At 32.0% G+C, this 23402-nt stretch overlaps 1 protein-coding gene and 1 long non-coding RNA gene across 9 annotated transcripts; one reads left to right on the forward strand and one right to left on the reverse strand.

Moving 5' to 3' along the window:
• Positions 1-2873: 2873 nt before the first annotated feature.
• Positions 2874-23188, forward strand: LOC108197998 (MADS-box transcription factor 23). Of its 3 annotated transcripts, none has more exons than XM_017365777.2 (9): positions 2874-3030; positions 3300-3495; positions 7691-7769; positions 20929-20990; positions 22013-22112; positions 22231-22272; positions 22371-22454; positions 22550-22701; positions 22798-23188. In XM_017365777.2, the coding sequence occupies exons 2-9, from the start codon at positions 3314-3316 to the stop codon at positions 22811-22813; spliced, it is 717 nt and encodes a 238-aa protein (XP_017221266.1). In that variant the 5' UTR covers positions 2874-3030; positions 3300-3313; the 3' UTR covers positions 22814-23188. The 3 variants fall into 3 exon arrangements, with proteins under 3 accessions (XP_017221266.1, XP_063950625.1, XP_017221274.1); XM_064094555.1 differs by having other exon boundaries at positions 2907-3030; positions 3247-3495; XM_017365785.2 differs by having other exon boundaries at positions 2945-3027.
• On the reverse strand, positions 11720-20594 carry LOC135153003 (uncharacterized). Of its 6 annotated transcripts, none has more exons than XR_010292432.1 (9): positions 20426-20594; positions 20230-20300; positions 17466-17577; positions 16753-16839; positions 14406-14620; positions 13418-13518; positions 13104-13189; positions 12837-12908; positions 11720-12164 (listed from the first exon to the last, which is right to left on the reverse strand). It is a non-coding gene; the product is annotated as an uncharacterized LOC135153003 (long non-coding RNA). The 6 variants fall into 6 exon arrangements; XR_010292431.1 differs by having other exon boundaries at positions 17454-17577; positions 20426-20593; XR_010292436.1 differs by lacking the exon at positions 16753-16839 and having other exon boundaries at positions 20426-20592.
• Positions 23189-23402: the final 214 nt, after the last annotated feature.

Consider the following 23402-nt stretch of genomic DNA (forward strand, 5'->3'; position numbering starts at 1 on the left):
TTGATCACATAATATTATTACGACCACAAGCAGCCAAATATATTAAAAAAATATTTTTAGCATGACGTTTTTGTTTCTGTCATAATCCCACCAGTATTTTTTTTATCCAATCATATAACTATCTAACCAAAATCAACCAAGATGAGGGCAAAAATTATAAAAGATAAACAACTTCAAATACATGCATGTTCAGACCATACGGGAAGCTTGGATACCGGAGGTTCTGCAAAATATTTAGCAAAATATGTTCAACCAACTAAAAATTTAGGCATGAAAGTTATTAAAGGCTGCCTACGACCCTACAGACTGGCTACGTACTATAGACTGATTTTTTACGTGAAATATTCATCTCATAAATGTTTAGTCTTTACCGTCAAGTCTCAAAAGATTTGTTCCCTAAGTTAAGTTACCGGTAAACCTTGCAGCTAATAAAAGAGAAAATCCTCCGTATCATCATCTTCATCATTGATGCGAGAGGTATCACGATCTATAGATGCCTTTTCAATACTAGTTCGCTGCAATATATAAAGTTGGTTCAGCTAGTTAAAGAGGGAACTTGTATCTTCTTGGTGTTCGACTCCCGAAGGGAGCGAAATTTGTGATTATGCCTCCTAGACCAGAGCCTATCGCTTAAGTGCGGTTTCACCAATCCAATCATATAAAATATGACTATGCCAACACATATAACAAAGAAATCATCGACTACTTAACATATATGCGTTCAAACAGCATATGTAACAGTTTTTTAATTAAAACTAATGTAATATATAAAAAGAAACATATACCGCATGTATTTTTGTTTTTAATACTTTTTCCGTTAAACCTCATCGTGATCATTATTTATTCTCTGCCATATGTAGACAATTCAAGTAATTGTTTGAATTTATAACTTGTTGACTGATTATTATATGTGTTTTTTTTCTACCTTAGCTATTCTAGGATTGTGATAGCCGCATAATCCTTGCGCAGAATCCTAACATTAACGTGGATGAATGCAATCCAGTGGTTTTAACACTCACACAGATAGAATTTTTGACCGAATGCAGTCATATTTAAAGACGATCATATTGTGTCGGTCATTGTTACCTGTTTTTCTAATAGCGAAGCTGATCTTATATATTATTTTTCCTCTTAGTTGTAAAATTAATTAAATTTATTCAACCCGAGCAAAAATTAAACTCGAATTTTTCTGACAAATTAAATCTAGCTCGATTCTTTAAATTTACTCAACCCGAAGAAAAATTAAACTCAAATCATTCTTACAAAATCCAGCTCCACTCTTTAAGGCCTGTCAGTGCATATATGACGCAGACACACCAAACGGTATAATTTGATTTGATGATCATAAACTGCAGGACCTGAAAAGAATCTTTTGATAATAGTGAGGTCTAGCAGGTGAGGTTCGAAGTTACTCGTTTTAAATAAGATTGACGAAGATATTGTTTTTATTACTCCCTCCGTCCCAATGAATTATATACATTGGGATTGGGCACGGAGACCAAGAAAAAGTGTAAGAAATGAGTAAAGTTATATGGAAAGTGGGTAAAGTGGTGGGACCCACATATTTTTTTAATAATAGATTTGAGGTAGTGGAGAAAAGTAGTGGATGTAATAGTGTTTTTATTGTTATAGAATGGAGATAGTGGGAGAATGTAGTGGGTGGAGTAGTGTTTTATATTATAAAAAGTTGCTATTTTGAGAATGTATAGAAATGATGGGACATCCAAAAAAAAACTGTATAGAATTGATTGGAACGGAGGGAGTATCAACCAGTCTAGGTTTTTAAATGATTATTTCTGGACATTGACAAGGGACTCTCGTACGGAATCATTAAACAAACAAAAAACCACTCCGATTCAAAGCCTTTCCGGTACGAGGTTTTGCTATACCACCAACCACATGTCAATCATCTATACGTACGACAATGAACCAATATTCTAAATATATGCACTACTTTTCACTTTCTCCTCCAATATTAAAGGTGTTTGTGGGACTCCTAGGTAAGTATTTCCTTATACTCTCAACCCTCTACTCTCCCTCTCTGCTCCACGTGTGTACTTGTAACCCTTCTGCTGCCTTTGGTGATTCCGAAATTAGGTCAGAGACCTCCACTTGATATGGTCACTTCCCTTAAAGTTTGGGCCACATATGGGGTGTAATTGTTGAAGCGGTTGGTGTTTTCAAAATCTCATGATGTTATATGTGTGAAATAAATTTATCCTTTTACGTCTATCATATATTTTGAGAATATTAGAAAAACAGTCTAATTTGAATTTGTCTCTAACATGAGTTTTGTTACACTCGGACGTTAAAAAGTACTTTTATCAGAATCACAATATTTCAACAAAATAACTAAACAAATTTTGAATAAGCATCTTTTTGTATTTAACTTATTTTGGTGTACTTCCAATTTTTTACAAAAAAATTTAATAACAAATAAATGTCGAAAATCATAATATTATTATGTAACCATCTAATCTCAAGATGTTAGAAAAAGGTCTAAGCAGGATCACACACGAATCCCTTTTGCTGCTGACTAGACCCGACCTGCGAATGTGAGCGAGTACACAATTTTTTGTACTCTCAGGAGTACAAATAGTGTAATAGGGGTCATGTGGGTAAGTACAACAATGGGCACAGATAGTCCTATGTTTAATCCTCCTAGTTGATACTCCCTCCGTCCCCCCTAGTTGTATACATTGGGGGACAGGGACGCGGCACGGACTTTAATGCTCCTGTAGAGTGTAGTTGTGTAATTTATTTTTAAAATTTTCTTTTTCTGAATTAAAGTTTGGATGTTATATTTTTATTCAGGAAAAGAAAATCTCAAAAATAAGTTACGGAACTATATTTTATAAGAGCATTGAAATGCGTGTCGAGCAGTTGAAAAGAAACGTATACAATTAAATGGGACAGAGGGAGTACCACTTTCAGCTAATTTCCTTATAAAGAAAAGAGCTGCTTTGGAAAACATCTCTCTAAAGGAAGACCTCTCATTTCTGCACTGAGATCTATCAAGGCCTCAAAGTAGTAAGCCTTCTTAATCAGCCCTTCATTCTCCTTTCTTCTCTTCTTGTCTTTATTTTGCTTTTGTTCATTTTTATGATATTTTCCTGGATCTTTACAACATCGAAAAGTTTCTATTTTGGCATTAACTATGTATCTCAGCCTACCTGCCTTCATCAAAATCTTACTCAGAATCTTAACTGTTTCCGATCTATTCAATTCAATTCAATTCGTTCTCAGAACGATACTACACAGAAAAGACCTAACTGACTAATCTTGATCAAATTCACAAGGCTGATACGGAGATATGGGAAGGGGGAAAATTGTGATCCGGAGGATTGACAACAATACAAGCAGGCAAGTCACTTTCTCCAAAAGGCGAAATGGATTGCTTAAGAAAGCCAAGGAATTAGCCATCCTTTGTGATGCTGAAGTCGGGCTGATGGTTTTTTCTAGCACCGGGAAGCTCTATGATTTCGCAAGCACCAGGTTAACACAAATTCTCCCTAACTCAATAACTTAAACATATATATGTGTATAGATGTTCATGATATTGCATTTCTAGCTAGTTTTCCATCCAAATTTATTATATAAATTAAACAGCTGTTACTGATAATTAAACTCACTTAATTTAGTTAATTAGTTTTTCATTTCTTTCTGGGAAGCAAGGTTGATTAGTTTTGCATATATCAGTAGCAACATATATGTGAATATACTTAATTATGTATAGATGTAATTAATATGTGTCTGCATGGGTTATAAGTAGATGTATAAAAGTAGGCAGCAGAATAGATGAAATCCTTGGACTAGGATAACCATGGAGTCCTATAAGCTCTTTGCATTTGGAGTTGAAGTAAAAAATTAAAGAGATTAACACAATATTTGTCACTGCAGCTAATTACATTCAAATCTTTATATCTGGAAACCATATATAGGTATATATGTTATAATATATATGTAGTAAAAATATAATCCAGCAGAAGAATAGAATTTACCAATCCAAGAGGAGATAGTAAATTAATTATGGATATATCATATATACATGGGTTTGTGTACTTCTGTGTACTTTATCTGTGCGTGTATATAATTAATATCTGTGCACATTCATATGTCCTGGTCATATGCGGGGTGTACTATATGCCTGGAAGTTTTAATATTCCATAAAATACATTAAAAAAAACTCTAATTTGATTTACCCGTGTTTCATTTTAGTCAAATGTTGGTGGACTCAAATTTTATATATAGATCGTACTTCATCATTTTCATCATCAACATTTTTATTAACACATAAATTTAAGAATGGTGATTGTATTATAAATATCATTCAAACACAAGCAATAATGAATATGAGTTAATTACTAATACTTTTCAGAAAAAAAAAAGGATATGAGTTATTAATATATAATAATAATAATAATAATTATGAACAAGATTATATTAATAAATAATAATTATGTAGGTTAGTCACCTATACATGCCTTAAGTTGTAAAACTACATCATCTTGTATACTTTGTGGCTTATACCTGGCTGAAGGGGAATGGGTTGATTGCTTTATGAATCAACATCGTTAACTCAATAAGACAATTCTATATGTTTATATGACTTTATTAATCTCGCTTTAGTTAATCAACACGATCATGATCACATGAAAATGAATTATATATTGAATCATTAATTTCTTGCAACATAAAAGAATTGCCAGTTCTTCGGAATAAAAACAAAAATACACATTGTGTCTCTAAGTAGTGAAAACGTGTTTAAGAAATATCTTAGCAATTAGTATTCAAAACTTAAATACATTCAATAAAAACTCATAATGATATGATGTACGGTCATGCTCAAAAGAGAAGCCATTCTTAAAATAAAACCATAAAACCACCAAAGTTCTGCCGCAGACCCTATATTTTTCATAGAATTGCAGAACCCTAACTAATACCAAAAAGGTTCTAATATTGGTTCTATGCCTAATGGTTCTATGTGGAACATATAATAATAGCCATTTCTTTCATATTTTATGAGCATTGTTCAATTCTAAATATGGACTCAGTAAAACTGATAAACATCACTGTTGTATAAGAACAGTTAGATATTTATCTCATAAAAATTATTGTTATCAAACTAACTATATATAAAAATATAATAACAATGTTAAATTGAAGTATATGGAAAATTACATAAGCTAAGATAAATAATATTTATCAATTGACCCCATGATTGAGTTTCAATAGTCCACAGTTCGTCTCCAATAAATTTCTATAGACTAGTGATAAAACAGAGTAAAATGATATAAAAATAAGATTAGATTTTAATTGACTTGCTCTCTGATTACAATTAAATATAGGCTTATATAATCAACATTATAAAAACAAGTTCAAAAATACAACCTCGCTCTGATGTCAATCTGATGGGAAAAAGTGACCACAACGGCAACAACTAAGTACGGAATTAATCTTCATTGGACAATATTTATCCCTACTTGTACGAACCTTCGATGAAACAAACAAGTAAAGCAACAATACACAATACCCAGAATTATATGTGGAAAACCCCCTCAATGAAAAAAGTATGGAATCAAATAAGACAACAAAGAGAACAAAGATCCACGGCTAGGTTCAGCCTCTCCGCGACTCTTTGGATTCTGCCCAGCCCCTCAAATACACCTCCGAATCCGATCTCCACCGTTCAGAATTTAGATATCGGTGTTAGGTAGATGCTGTCCAAAAATATGGACGATCCGACCGTTGAAACTCCGGGAATCGCAAAAACAAAGCAGCTAGCGCAACCTGAAAATTACCTAAGAATTTTCTCTTTTGCCTATTTTCTCTCTTGCTTGTTTTCACAAATATCCTCCTATATTTATATATAGGGTTCCTTTATTTTTATGGGGCCAAAACAAGAGTAAACCTATTGAGTTTTTAATCTTATAGGTAGAAACTACGTAACAACTAGATAACTAGTCCATGTACCGGATGGGAATTGATTGATTTTCATTTTATAAATATAATTGAGATACACACATGCAAGTAGGTGGATCCTAATTAGAAGTGGTTGTCGTCGAGACATCATGATTGAGGTTAGAAAAGATCTGAATCTTAAAATTAACAAAATTAATCATAATGACCATGCAAGTTAGCCATTAATAGAATTAAATATAAAAATAAATATTTTTCATGTCAATGAAAAAATAGCATTTTCTCACTATATTGGATAAATAAGAAATGTCATGGATAGAGGAATAGTAAAAGAAAATACCTTTTTTATGAATTCAAATTGTCCATAGATTGAGGTGTTAGTTCTTTGATAGTGCTACGATAGTCCAAAATTTCTTGTAGTTCGAAATAAATAATAAAACTAGTCTTTTAGTATATATTAGCGAGTTGAAAAAAAAATAGCTTAATAATTACATGTGGGTGTCAAAAATTCACACTTATAATTAGAGTGAAAAGTGGAATTAGATCGATAAATTATCACAAGATCTAAAATATTTTAGATTGTGATTTTATTTTTGAAGGTTATACATGGTCCGAATTAAATTCTTCAGTCTTGTGAAATCATTTATGAATTTCACATTAAAATCAAAACTTAAATGTATATCCTCTATCATCTCATGTGACGTCTTGGATGCGCATCTCACTAATGTTTGAGATTTATTAGAAAAGATATTTTTAATTTATGAGCTTATAAACACTTTATTCCCAAAATAATCTAATGATTATCTATTAAACGTAATTTAAGATAGTTTTCAATGAAATAATGATAATACTACTTTGATACAAGATACCCAATATAGAAACCACTATTTTATTACAGTTTTCAAAAATTATATATGTATCCTAAGTAGAACATATATATTTTGAATAATATTTTGTAATATTAACATATATAGACTTCAAGATATCAAATAAAATATTGGTTACATAGAAATCAATTCAATATATATCTATCATAGAATAGTTGTATTATTATATTATTTTTCTTGACAAGATTATTTTCTAAATATTTAGTTGAGCTATCGATTGTGAAGAATTTATTATAATAAAATCTCTACTATTGTCAGGTATGTTTATTAGGATAGGTGTTTATGAGATTGCGAATGACGTCTTTTAAATGATTTCTTTCTTTAAAAAAACTTCTAGTTGTCTTCTTCATCATCATTAAATGATTTTATTTTTTTCACTATTTGTTATTGTCTTTTTTCTTTTGGAATCAATTAAGACAAAGTCTTAGTTATTTAAGGTAATTTTTATTTCTTTATTATTATGCTTCAATGAGATTGACTCCTTAAAGCGATTGTTACATTTTGTTTTTATCTGGTGCTCTTGGTATATCGGCTATGAGTGGTACTAGTTATTTGTTTTTTTTCGGGATAATTCTTTATAATATTATTATATATTTACAATATTACTTAATAATTATATTATTTATATTAATTTTTCTGATAGAATAATTTTTTATTATCATTTAGATGACAACTTATGGACAGCTCTAAATAGAGTACAAAAGTTATTTTAATATTGTTTCATAATTTTTTTTCTCTACTTTATTACATATTGCTTTAAGATCTATGCAATTTACATAGCAGGGCCATCCCTTGGCAAGAACCACCAGCACATTTACTCTACTGATAATAATATGCAGTTTAGATATATTCGCCTAAATATTTATTTTTTTTGCTGTTCGCAGCATGAAATCAATAATTGAACGTTACAACAAAATGAAAGAAGAGAATTATCAGCTGCTGAATCCTACTTCAGAAGTCGAGGTACAAATTATATTTCTACACTAGCATTCAGTTTCCTCTACGAGCTTACCTGCATTGATTCATGCACAGACATTGTTCTTTTAGTATGCAAAATAAGCTAGCTCCCTAGGGTAGAGAACTGACATAGAGCTCCATGGCAGAAATGATAAATAGCATCACTTTCGTGCAGTCATGCACATCTTCATACATAAAGCTATCCTTCTACATATTTTCTGAACCGAGAAAAACATTGTTATCATTATCGGTTAACCAGGCTGCATTTTTAGGTCTTGGAAATGAGAAAACACTTCACGTACCCTAATTAATGCTAAACCAATTAGGTCAATCAACCAATTCTGTATTAATCTGAACAGAGAAACTCTTAGCATTTTCAGACAAAAATGGGTGTTTTTATCTTTAACAATACTCCTAATTATACTAAAATTATCACCAACAAGGTCCTTAGTACACTCTTAAATCATAATTTGAGATAGGAGTGTAAATGAGCCCAGCCGAGGCGAATCCTACAATGCTCGTGTAATATCGTTTGTTAAAAAAGAATAAAACTCGAAATTGAGCTCGAGTTTCAATCGAATCAAAACAATTATTTGAACTTGGTTCATTAAGAAAAATCAAGAATGGTTTTCCAGCCGCTTGTACACATGTTTCATGAGTTTTCTTACGAGCTCATACTCGCAAACAAATCATTAACATTGTTCACGTACTTTTTCATGAGTATGCTCACAAATAAATCATAAAATTATTTGTGGATTTGGCTCACGAACTTTTTCGCATACATCTCATTAAAGAAGTATCATAAGTATATTTGTTAAGTATATTTGTTAACTGATTTTCTCACAAATATTTCAAAAATAATGATTTTTTTCTAAACCAAGTCATGTTCAATTTCAAGTTATTTTGAATCACTATATCCACTACTATATAATTAACATATATGTTATATAGTTATAATTAACACTTCATTTCACCCATAGAAAATATACAATTTTATATTTTGTTGATATAAATAAATTTAAGTATTGTAAATATTTGATATTAAAATTTACTAGTCGGGTTATCGTGGCAAGAATAGGGTTACAATAATATATCTGTAACTACGAATCATTTTAATTATACAACCAAATTAACTATTAATTATGATATTTAATATAATTATATAAAATAAAATACTTCTCGTATAATATATTATTATATTAATAAATAACGTAGTCGAGCTAATAATCACATTACATATATCAATTACTAATTGAATTATGAGCATATAAACAAGCTTAATTAATATTGAATTTGTTCACGGTCTACAAAATAATGAATAAAACTAGCATGCTTGTGAACTTACTAATAAAGATTATTCACAAACTTGTTATACATATTATCAAAGTTATTCGTCGACTATCAAGTCAAATTACATTGTGATCATCATGTTCAGCTCATCTATAAATCGATCATTAATATTGTGTTCAACATCTACTCGTTTGTGAATCAAATCCAAATTGAGTTTTTCCGAGTCGAAGTTGTTCGTAGTATATAAGCTCATTTATAGCGTAATTTGAGCAACAATCTGTCTAAGTGTCCCATAAATCTTATGAGCTTTTATATCCTCCTCATATTTACCAGACTCTTTGTCCCTCCTTTTCTTGCAGAGTTAAATATCAATCAGGTGACTCATTACAGCCCGATGACTCAACTTGGTCACTGATTGAAAAAGTGACTCAAATGAGTTCTTCATTTAAATTTTTTTATCAAAAATATCACTCTATCGTTATTCGAAATTCTGAAAGTATTATATACTGAGTTTCGCACATTTTTTATGAAAGGTATAACATCCAAATAAAAGGTTTCGAGTTCTACTATTTTAGCTAATTTTGTTGGATTTTTAAAATTTTATCAACTATTTATCTTTAATTTTTTTATTGTTTTATTTGATTTAAATAAAAATAAATAATTGATAAAATTTTAAAATTTTAACAATATTAGTTAAAATAGTAGAACTCGGAACCTTTCATTTGGATGTAAAATCATTCATAAAAAATGTGCGAAACTCAATATATAATATTTTTCAGAATTTCGACTAACGATAAAATGATAGTTTTGATACAGATTTTTAAATGAGTAACTCATTGGAGTCACTTTTTCAATCAGTGACCAATTTGAGTCATCGGACTGCAATGAATCACCTGATTGATATTTAACCCTTTTCTTGCATCATTTTTTATTAGCATATATCACTCTTTCTCAACTTAGGAGTGATATCAAATTTCTTTATTCAGGTATCATAAGAACATTTAATAAAAATATGTGTTTAATAGGCAAGGCCAAGAAGACTTGTAGATAGAAAAACATTAGAGTGTCTTAAATAACTAGAGTCAATATTTTAAATTATTTTTAGAGAGAATGTCGAGTGTTGTTCTAAATGCTTGTTCGATATTTAAAATTAAAAGTACTTCCCATCACTAAAATCCAAAAAAACAGGGTGAAATTGATCGCAGAAAATGGTCAGTTATGACCCGATATGATTGGTTTTAAGGCATTTCATCATATTTCCCTCCATTTCCAAGCTTAAAATGGGGTTAATTATCTAGTTAATCACTGAAGTGGGCTTAATGTATCAAGTTGGTCACTGAACTGAAAACAGTATCAAAATGGTCACTAAAGTCACCATAAATATCAAACAAGTACCTTAAAATATTAATTCAAGCAGTAAAAATATTATTTATAGAGTTTTACCCATCATTTTTAAATGTTACCACAACTAACTAATTAAAAGATTATGACTTCTAGTATTTATGATAATATATTTAGATATTATCAAGTTTATTTATTATTTATTTTTAATTAAAACAAAAAATTAACTGTATAATAAAAAATAAATAATAAATGAACTTGATAAAATCTAAATATATTATCATAAATACTAGAAGTCATAACATTTTACATGGTTATGATAATATTCAAGAATAATGTGTAAAACTCTACAAATAATATTTTTACTACTTGAACTCATATTTTGAGGTACTTGTTTGATATTTATGGTGACTTCAGTGACCGTCTTGATACCGTTTTCAGTTCAGTGACTAACTTGATATATTAAGTCCACTTCAGTGACCAACTAGATAATTAACCCGCTGAAAATGCATACATGAATTAAGAAAATACTTATTTTGTTTTTGGTCTCCTTCCTCATTTTTCTTCTTCTTGTCTCGTCTCCACAGCTTGTTCTACTTTTTTTTTTTCCAGTATTCTACTCTTGTTTTTTTGTTTCAAACAGTTTCAACAAATGAACAAAGCAAAAAAATGAGTTTTTTTTTGTCTGGACAAAACCGACATGTCTTCAAAATCAAGCGGTCATTTATGACATTTAACATGAAATGACGATGTAACCCGCCTACAACTATATAGTTTCCTTTTCGAACTTATTAAATATTTTTAAAATATTAAATAATTACAAAAAACTGAGCATAGTAGACGGTTGGCTTTGTTCTGAGCCAAACGTTGTCCCTTGCCCTTCTTGATTATTAGAAATTAAATTGAAAAAAAATCAAAAAAACAAAAAACTTTCGCTCTCAAAACTATAATTGACCGCACCGGTGTCATTTTTATAACCGACCACTCTCTTGGTTAAATTCGGTTATAATCATGACAATTCAGCAAAACGATGTCATTTTTGTCGTAACCGGCTGAACGTCGTGAGTCGGTTTTATCCCGACCCTTTTTTGTGTCGGTCGGTTTTAAGCGATCGATTTGCCCCTATGTTTTAAGATATGATAAAATAGAAAACCGAGTGTGTGCATGAGTTTTTAGTTCATCACAAAGTATAAGTATGGAGATCACTATTTTTAAGTTAGGAGAACCTGAGGAAAAGGAGCCAGAGGAGGAGACAAGGGTGAAGGATATGATCCCGAGACTTTTGGAGCACATGAGATGCTACTTATGAAATCTCACACAGAGAGTTTGGATTCAGAATTATGTGAGATAGAGCATATATACCAAACAAGGATACAAGTAGAGCATGTCTGAACTTACCACTAATTTTCAAGAATTTGATTCAACCTAAAAATATGTTAAAAATCCGGTGTCCCGGGCTAATAAACAAATATATACAAGGTAAACATAATCTAGTATGAAAATATACAAATCAGCTGATCAATAGAAACTCATCCAGACCACCAAATCAGCTGATTAGTACAAACTCTTCCAGACCGCCAGGCAACCATGCATAGTACTTCCCAAAGATATTAAATGGTACTCTAACCAACAATAGAATTTAGCTTATGCATACATAAATGATGTTGGTGCTTATTTTACTGCACTCTTGGTAATGCAAAATCACCTCCATTGCCCGGATATTGAGTTGCATCCTTCTTGTCAATATGGGCACTTAACCGTGCACTGTACCTGTTTGAAATGGGATTATAAGGTCCCCTAACAACTTCTTTATAGAGAGCAAGAGATCTATAAATGACTTGTATTTATGTTATTCTTTTGAATTAATGATATATTTAAGAAAAATATTTAGGTTGTGTTCACTTTGACTGAATAGAGTGGAGGGAGAATGGAATAAATTTTGTACTCTAGAATGGTGTTGATCAAAGAAAATGTATATAATTTTCATTATTTCGATCATTCCATCCCTACTATTTTAACTATAGTTCTAAACCACATGTTTTATAATTATTCTCACAAGAAATTTAAATACATTCATATTTTGTCGCTATTATTTCATACTTTCTTCTTTCTCCTTAAAACTTCTATGTATTTTTTCATTCCATTCCATCCAAGTGAACACAGCCTTAGTGTTTATAGTTTGTAGCAGAGATAATATATCTATTAATGCACACACTAAATCAGTCTAATTATAAAAGTCCTTCTTGTGTTTGGAAGACTGGCACCAGTACCCGAGTCCTAACATAAAATACCACAAAATCACTCTTATTTATAATGAGTGGAGAACTCAGAACTTTGAGTTCCAACTCATCACATACTTGAATACAAACTCACATACTCTAAGTTTAAGGAATATATTACACAGTAGGAACAAGAGATTGACGAGAAGGGAACAAGACATACCTGAATCCGTGAAATGAAAGTAGAGCCATCAGGGGAGATGATAAAGATGAGTTTATCTTGTAAAGGGGACATCTATGAAGATGATGAATATGATTTTAGCTTGTTTACAAGATGATGAGAACTTTACAGCAGACATTTAAATTGTGTTTATTCATTCACAAATTTCCTTGTAATCAACCAGTGGGACTTGGTCCAAAAGTATCGCTAAAAGGTAATTAGAAAGAGATAAGGCAGTTCGGAAATTACTGAAATCTGGAAATGACTTGCCTTTAGGCATCAGTACATATTTTGCAGTGAGAAAGATATTGTCTCTGCTGCACCTTCTGCCCTCCCAAAACTCAAAAGATGTTCCTCTGGAAATTACAAACTCATCATATGAACATTGAGCATAAAGGACATCACTACAAACTTAAAAGAGCCCAGGAACTTCCAACAATAATTTTTTGGAATGAGACATATAATCTTTTGTAGGGCCAACTCCAGAGAATAAAACATAAAACATCAAAAAGACACGAACCTCAAAATTCCAAGAAATTTAGCATAAAGGACGATGTAAACATGCCGAATGAGTTTTAGCTTACCAAGAAGATAAATCCCAATTACAGACAGGAAAGAAAAGCATCTTCAACTTTGTCACAGTAAACAAGCTTGTGTTGAGAGCAGTGTCCACAGGAAGTTGCACCTTTTACACAGTACATAGATCGTTTCAGCCCAAAACAAGAGAAGCCGCACAAAGTTATTGTCAGTTGACTGTATCTAAAGATTTTTATTGAGGAGATACTAAAGACCATAAATTTAAGGGCTGCCAAAACTTCGAGGCAAAACAACCTATCAAGACCTATGTGATTATAGAATAGAAATCCTTCAAGCGGCCTCCAGAAGAAGCCAGAAAAGTAGTAAGTAACGATGCAACCCAATTAAAGATAACAAATCAATCAACCAAAGATATCAAATAATGGAAATATTCTCAGATAGCTTAAGTATTTTCTCATCCTTTCAAGGTTCATTATTTTACAAGTTCTGTTCACATAGAACACCACCCAAAATATTGTTCAAGTGAGTTGGAATATATTACCAGCTCAAAGACTTAGGTAAATTCAGGCGAAAAACATTTAGTGATATGGAAAAAAACCGAGTGTGGATAATATGTGATGTCACAACAAGTTGACAAGATATGAAATCTCCTTTAGTTAGTGAAGCAAAAGGACTATGTCATATTCTAGGTGACAAAGGGTTCTTAACTGTGTATTCTTCATGTGATATTTGGTAAAATTTTACAAGATGCTCATCCTTGAATGAGGAGCAACCAGATGCTAAGTGAATTAGATTCAAAAATTAGCGTACAAATGAGTTAAACAACTTATAAGTTAATACAAACATTCACAGGTCATGCAGAAGTAGGTATAATGCCCAATTGGTACTTTTGTCGCAATAGAAATGCATCTAACTGAAATTTAGCAAATCCATATATCTATATCTCAGATAGAGATCGTCCAATCAATTGTTGCTCAGAAAAAACTTGACATGGTTGTTCTGCAGAGCATACTTAAAAGAAGCAACTACTCCTACCTTGTAAGAGTGGTTCCACATGCAAGGCCATGAGCTAATGCCTCTTTCTTTGAAATGCAGAAGAACATCTAAACACCTTTACCATAATAACTTGATTTGAAAGGCTGAAGTTGATGATATGCAAAGTAGACGCTCCTGATGGTCTGCAAACTCGAACTTGCAGATGGTGCTACCAAGTTGTCAATGTCTTGTCAAGTTTGAACTATCTGAGGACTCTGCAAGTTTATCAAGGCTGATGAGTTTCATTGAAAAACAGTTCGTTTTTTTTGAATAAGCAGGTTAAATATTGCTAAAAAGCATTCATTGAAGAAGTTGAATGAAATGTGGGAACAGCTTCTGAATGTCAATTACTGAATTATGGATTACATACAACGTCCAAGAGGTACGAGCTTACTTTGAAAATATGAAGAAAAATAGAGTGAAGCAATTATCTTTGGGCATATATGTAATTCAATATCTAAACAACTCAACTTGAACCCATTTTTGATGCAAAGCAATGTTCAACATAAAATTGCACACATAAATAATTTTATTTGGTGATTAGAAGAGGAAAAAGATAGTTTAATGGCATTAAAGATAGAGCACAAGGATTCTATGTCATTAATCATGTGTAAAAGAGAAAAATGACCCTGGCTTTTATATAGGAATTTTCTGAAACCATGTGTTCTCTCAAAACTTAAATCCTTTGTTGAGAATCAAGGATGGATAGTTACTGAGATACACTGGCATCTTGGTCTGGTATTGTGAGTATACCTAGTGCCACTAGGTTAGGTGGATTGTTGGCATTGAAAGGCCTAGGACCCTAGATAGATAGAGAGGATTAGGGAACACACTAGATAGATAGAGAGGATTAGGGAACAGACTAATGCTTCAGAAGCTTATTGGTGATAACCCTATGCTATTGCCTATTGGTGATAAGAGATCAAGGGTTCAAGAGTTTAATAAGTATAACGTGACTCGCAGGGTGGAAAGAACATTACACACTGCAATATATTGTGTACCCATTTATTTGTAGCTGCAGAACCAGCTTGAAACTTGTTTACCTGAAGGAATGAGCTGATGGACTATTTGCTATGATCTTAAACTTCAGCTTATTACCCCCAAACATAAAATTTAAGCAGTTCAAGAGCGCAACCTTACAGTGTAATTAATTATGTTGAGAACCGTTCCATCTAAAAACTTGAGACCTCCGCCAAACCAGAGCTCTGATACCATGTTGAGAACCAGTCCATCTAAAACCTTAAGGTGTTAGAGAAAGGCCCCAAATGATCTGTTGCTATATTTCAACATTATATTCATAAACTACTACTATGATCATGTAGCACTATGTCCCCCTTTCAGTTCTGGTTATCAGAATATGATTCTGCTTCATTTAATGATGCCACAGTTGCTAGCTAATAATAGACATTTCTTAACTAAATATCATCAGTGAGGTTTAAACTGAGAAAAGGTTCAAAAAGTCACTATTTTAAGCCAAATGGGCCTCAATATCATTTTCTGGAAAAATGGCCTCAACTGTCACTTCAAAACACAACTTGAAGTTGCATTTTGATTTTTCTGAGTAAAACACGACTTAGAGTTGCATTTTCAGCAGAAAACACGACTTAAAGTTGCGTTTTGTTAACACAACGCGAAGTTGCTTTTTGAAGTGACAGCTGGGGCATTTTTTCAGAAAATGACAAATAGAGAGGCCTTTTGATGCTAAATAGTGACACTTGGGGCCAACACCGGTTTAGACTATACAAGGAAATGGGACCCTAAAAACATAAGAAACTAAAGAAATTTTATTGACACAAAGGTTTTATTGTCGGTTATTGTTCCTCTCTTGTCATTTGAAAGAACCTGCTACCATTTTTTAGTAATTTATATTGTCAGTCCTGTCAGTTGGAAACCTTGAAGAGCAGAGCAGGGAGAAGAGTTAGAGGATAGCTCCATCAAAAAGTATAAACATCTGGAAACTTGGCATTCAATAATGATCATTTAATCACATTATTTTATGGAAACGGTTCGTGAGCTACTCGAGTTTGGTTCATAACATATTCGAATTCACCACAATAATAATAGAGCTGAGCTCGAGCTATTCGGAAAAACTATCTAACCAAACTCGAGTTCCAAACTGCTCAGCTCGTGAGGCTCGCAAGGCTTATTAGTAATATATATATATATATATATGTATATGTATATATATATATATATAATTAAATAAATTTACAGGTTGAATTGAGTCAAAATCGAGCCGAACTCATCTTCAAGCTTTTATTAATATATATATATATATTAGATTCGAGTTTTCGAGCCAAGCTCAAACTTATCACACTATTGTCAAGACGAGTTTTGAAATACTCACTCGAGCTTTGAACTGGAGCTCGATCCCGAACTATTAGGTCGAGCTCGAACTTGAGACTGACAGTGATCTCCTCAACTCGTTTACCTACTTTAAGATGCAAAAAAAAAAAAAAAAAAAAAAAAAACTTGAGGAAACATGTGAGCAAAATGGAGAAAAATAATAAAATTATGTCAATTTTCTGACTAAATAAATGATGAAATGAAGAACAGGTAAATAAGTGTAAACAATAGAGATAAGAATGCAAATATGTAGAGATAAGAGACAATTGATGTGATACTATTACCTTTATTAAACTGTAAAGTAAGGGGTCACTTGTTAAATTTGAACTGTAAATTCTGAACAGTTAATATTCTGGATGATTGATAATCTGGATGCTGGATGAATGAGTAAATGTTTTAGTTTCTGAATGAAAATATTTGTTTATTATACATCTATATTATAATGATACACAACTATTGAATTCAATTAAAATGATTATATATTATAATATCTACTGTAGTATGTTTATTCCTCTATTCTAATGTAATAATATTTTTTATTATTTTAGATGTATTTTCAAGCAATAAATATACTTATAGAAAAAAAATGATATATATATATATGAATATTATACATACCACTTAATTTTTAATTAATAAAAAAGCAAGAGGGAATAATAGATAGTTTTTAATATAAAACTCTCAAGGGGAAACTGGTAGTACCGTATTGCATACCGTGTCCTGGACCATCCAGCTTCATTTTTATGCCTCTCTCATCCAGACAATTTTTTTGGTCGTCCAGAACTTTTTTTTGTGTCGTCCAGCATATACCAGTTTAACAAATGATCTGAACAAGAGGTCTGGTTCAGATTGGTGTCATTCAGGTGTTAACAAATGAGGCCTAAATGATAAACTTGTAAATTTGAATTTAGAAGGATGAGAAATAATATATATCATACATGTTAGTTTATTCAACCGTAAAATAAAAGATAAACTTTGAATTTAAAAGAATGGGGAATTATATCATACATGCTAGCTTATTCGATAAACTTCGAATTTTCAAAGATGAGGAATTATATCATACATGTTATAATATCATTAAACTGAGTTAACATGTGAACCTGGGTAAAAATACGAATGAGAATGAAAACTTGCAGATACAGAAAAAATGTCACAGGCTCCCCTTGGTTTTTAAGAATTCATATTTTCAGAACAAATTCTTTTTGTCAGAAGATATTTCTTTCCAAATAATAATGATATCATGGTAACTTAACATGGTATCAGAGTTTACGTTGACAAAGGATGTCCCTAGCACCTTAAAATTTAGGAGAACCAGTAACTTAACAGCAAGAATAACTAAAAGCAAGATTACAGGATTATCTACAGAGATTTAAGTTGAATCACCTTTTAAATTACCGAGAATTTCAAGAATGAAATGTACCTGTAATTGTAGCATGGAGAGCCTGTTTCATGTATTAAATAGAAATATTCATAGTTGTTTCATCCAGTCTGAAATGACAACTTCACTTAAATATGTATATATCCAAGAGAAGACAAATAATAGATGGAAGTTTCGTTGCTACTGTGAATATATTAGAGTTTCCATAACTTATTCCGAAACTTTTTTAATAGTTCAATCAGTTGATGAAATTAATTGTAAAACATTAGCTTTTCTGTGGGCTTGCAACAGAAAATAGACTCCAGATACTAATTTCGAAGATTGTTGAACTGCACTTAATCAAATAATAAAATTTTGATTTTTCCATATTCTAATCTAAACTAATTAAGAACGTATTTGATGTTTCTATATTCTAATCTAACACTACGCCATATTTGGCCTATTGCAAGCCCGGAAAAATGTTGCGTAATAGCCTAAAAGTGTTACAACAGAGTCTATATATTGTAACATTTGACCAAAAATTAAGGCTTGCATTTGTGGCTGTAGATATGCGTCGATAAGATTACCAAGTTGGGTAGGGCCTGAGATTATGATCCAAAGAATAAGGTTTTCTAGTTTCATGTTCAACCAAGGAGGAAGGTTGTAATTAACAGGCCATGTGCTGTGAGAAATGCTCATTGTACGATATGGATTAAATACATCAGCAAACCCAACCTAGCTTTTCGAATTTCACGCGTAAAATTTGGATAACTGTTATCCATAAACTTCCAACCCTGACCATCAGCTGGATGCCTTAATCGCCCATCCTTCTTTCGTGCTAAAGCATGTCATATCATTAATTTAGACATTTCCAAGCTCAGGAACATTCTTTGCAGCCTTTTCTTTTAAAGGAAAATATCTCATCACTTTTAATGGGATTTTATGCCCCTTCACAACCTTATTGCTCTGAACACCATTGTTCTTATCTTCCATTTCTTTCCATCATTAAGCTCCACATTTTTTACAAACATCAAATTTCTCATTTTCGGCCCAAAATAGCATGCAATCAATTTTACATGCATTTATCTTTACATAGTTAAGGCCTAGATATTTAACCATAGTCTTTGCACCATTAAAAGTGGATGGTATGTTGACATTAGGAAAAACATCCTTAATCAACTTAAGTAAATCGCTAATTGCCGACTCACTCATTCCATGAACACACTTCAGTTGTAAAGTCTAACTATGAAACTAAGTAGAGTAAATGTAGTACAATCGGGATACAAAGGCTGCACATCCTCCTCAACAAGCTGATAAAATTTCCTTGCTTCATCGTCCGTCCCCTTTCTGCCTCCATGTTCAGTATCACTATTATTCACATATATATGTTCTATCATCTCCTCGAACTCATTTTCTAAACCTAAACCTTTTTCAAAATCCATCTCATCCTCAATGTCATTTTTCTTTTGGGTTAACACTTTATAAATCCACTCAATGGACTGTGGACACAGACCATTGCATATGAGGTGTTCAAAAATATCATTTTCACTACTCCAATAACTACCATCACATTTTCTACAAGGACATTTCATTTCATTTCGCAACCCAAATTCGGCAAAAGTATTTTTAACAAACTCTTTGACCCTCTTCCTATACTTTTCACTATACTTTGGAAATGTAAACCCATCTTTATCCTTCAAAATCCATTTTCTGTATTATCAGACAAATAATATTAAAGCTTCAAACACCACGCCACCATCACTGAAACAGGGCCTTAACACCACACCATCAAGAAAATAGAGACAAAACAGAATATATTGCATCACATCCACACTACAATAACCCAACATGACCATCAATTTTCTTTACATCGGCCTTATTAACACCAAAAATTACAAAACCAACAACCAACAAAGCAAATACACATAACCCAGCAGAACAAATATAAATATAAGTTAAGTGAGCAAAACTTAACATATATAGAAAATTAACCCAACAAACAAATACACATATAACCTAACATAGCAAATATACACATATATATAATCTCAACAAAGCAAATATACAAATAACCCAACAAATAAATACACATATAATCAAAAGCATATACTCTATATTTACCCCAATTGAGCAAATAGCCGGCTTAATTACTGTGAGAACCCTTAACCTTCAAGCTCAGTGGAGTCTTCAAGCTTAATTTGCACAAATTAACAGATGTGCATGTGAGAAATGAACCCTAATTTAGAGAGATGAACCTAATTGAGACAGATGCTTGAGAGAGATGAGAGAAACAAGAGAGGTGACAGAGATGAGATACCTGAGAGTGAGAGAGAGTCGACTGAAAAGATGGAGTGAAAGAAATGAGCGAGTTTTGGTGTTAGATTTTGGTACTAAAAAGCATCCGCCCAATGAAAAATCAAAACCCCCGCTTAAAATTCGGTCAAGTTGACCAAAGTGTAAACTCTCTTGCAACACTTTTTTAAAAGTATTGCAATTGCCCATGGTTTTGTAATTTCTTCAAAAAATGTTTATGATCGGTGCAACATTTTTTTGTCTGTTGCGACACATTATAAATTGTTACATTAGAGCTAAAAATTTTAGTCTATAGCAACACTTTATGCAACATTAATCATTTGGGGCTTGCAATAGAGGCTTAATATGACGTAGTGTAAACTAAGAACGTTTTGCCATAGACAAAATTTTATCCTCAGCAGTTTACTTTGCAAGAGTACAATGAATTGTTGATATTAATGTATAATGATGTGGCTCATTTCTATGCCTTCCATCCGAACTAAATTTAACTTCTCACTTCAATGTTAGTTTTGGCAAGGCGAAGTAGAAAGATTGAGACAACAGCTGCAATACTTGCAACAAAACCACAGGTAACATGCATCTATCCTTGTTTTCTTTAGAAGTAGTCATTTGTCATAATTTTTGACCCGTAATACCACCAACATGTAGTACCTTCAAATTAATTTTGAAAACCACTAGATGCAGTTCTCTAGAAGATCAAGTATACAGTCAACTGATTGTGTCTCAGAAATTTAAGTCAGTTGCAGGCTTGCTATGATGTAATGATATGCTACATGAGTTCTTTCTCAATTTCGAACCATTTTATATTTAGGCTAGTTATTTCTCAATTTATGGCTTCAACTGTATACTTCCAGCTTCAAAAGGTCTGTCCTTCCACAGATCTATAAGCTAATGAATGATGGAACTTCATAGACTTGAAAACATGTTTTTGGAATTTAGAGAAGACCTTAACATTACCTCGTAGGAAAAGGTCTTTTAGTTTTACGTTTGCTCTTCTGAAATTTTGGGTGCAGTTCCTTTTGCCTTCATCATTATCACTCACTAACCATATAACAATTCCGCTATTTATATTTTAATTGAGAAAAAAAATTGGTAGAAGACAACAGAGTTTCTGTTTTTGATGGATATATCACCACAGTTCTCTGCAATTATGAGAGAATAACTTATGGCTATTGAAACAATGGTCTCCACTTTTTGAAGCCGTAAAATATGTGTCAAACTCTTATCACCCAAGAAAAACGATCTTGGGTACATAAAAAAAATACTATATATAAAGATAGAGACATATATCAAATCATCAAAATATTACAAATTACCACTATATTTAATAATGCTACAAAGAATTAATATAATGCTAATAATCAAATCCGAACCTAACTTAGTGGCAAAAAAAAAAACCGAACCTAACATAAGTGGTTAAAATAAAAAAAACTTATAGTTGGGTGGCAAGTTTCTAAATACGGAATAAGTTGAGTGACAAAAAAATCTATTTCCCCCTCCATTTATGATTATTGATTAAGTTTGTAACTGGACATATGAAGGCTCATCAAGATAGTTTAAAATACTGCAAACTTACTCTACGAAAATGCAGGCAGCTGTTGGGAGAAGAACTTTTTGGTTTGAACATCAATGATTTACATAACTTGGAAAATCGACTGGTTATAAGTTTGAAAGGTGTTCGTATGCAAAAGGTATATGGTATATTATTATTATTTTGGGGACAAATGAGATATTCAGTCCTAGCATATCGCTTATGGTCTAACTTGAAAGACCTCCCTTGCACATCTACTGAAAGTACAATATTTGCAGGAGCAATTATTAAAAGATGAAATACAAGAACTAAACAAGAAGGTCGGTCTGCAAATTAAGTGAAATTATTGCATTTTTATCCCTTCATTAAGTTGTTTACGAAGAAACTGACTATCATTTGATAATCCAAATATTTGCAGGGGAGTCTAATTCATCGGGAAAATATAGAACTCCACAAAAAAGTAACCCTCATCCAAGAAGCAAACCAGGAATTGCGTAAAAAGGTATTCACAAAGAAAACAAATACTGAAGATAGCACATGTACCTTCTTTGCACAACAATTTAGTAGCCTGACCCAAAGTATGAATTAATGCCTCAGGTTAACGGATTAGCGAGCTCAAGTACACACATAAGAAACCAGACTCCATTTGGCATCAGCAATGGGTATGACTTAAATGCATCCATCAGTCTCCAGCTAATTCAGCCAATGACAAAGACGAACCCAACACCGGAAACAGATGTAACACTTGGGTACACTTTCCTTTCCAAAAGATCCTTAATCATTCTCCCATGGACAATGTAATCAACTTAACTAGTATTCATCAAAGTGCCTTAAAATTGTATCAGGTTAAAGTTGCAGTAGAGCACTATCCCAGCTGTGGATGAACTCGGGTGACTAATCAATCGGCTCATCAAATACTTCGCTTGCATTGAAGCTAAATTCCTTCGAAAATGGACTAAACGATGCGTAACTTCTTATTGAATTTGGTACAATGCAACCTATTAAATGATCTTCCATGCACCATAAATATTTGTAAATTTGAAATAATTGGAAACATGCAGGATCAACTACAGTAAGACCCCAATTCAGACTGAAGTAAGCATTATAAGCATGCCATGAGTGGATTCATGTATGGTTGTAATATTAGTGTTAAATTTATGAAATTTTTATTATGACATAATTAGTGTTTGGCAAAAATAAGCCATTATCAAAATACAGACTTGTTTTTATTAAAAATTTCATATTTATATAATTTCTCTTGAAATAAATATTAAGGAGATGGTTTATATTCGTTATCAAATGAAAATAAGAACTTAATTTCATTAAAAAGTAGGTTTTGCTTACTTCTTTTTATAAATAAGGACTTAATCTGAAAAATAAGATAAGCCAAACACAATTACATGTACAACGGGAAGGTATTGGCCGTATGGACGATCGTGGCACGATTTGA

The sequence above is a fragment of the Daucus carota genome, chromosome 1, assembly GCF_001625215.2.
Source record: "Daucus carota subsp. sativus chromosome 1, DH1 v3.0, whole genome shotgun sequence".
NCBI classification, from domain to species: domain Eukaryota; kingdom Viridiplantae; phylum Streptophyta; class Magnoliopsida; order Apiales; family Apiaceae; genus Daucus; species Daucus carota.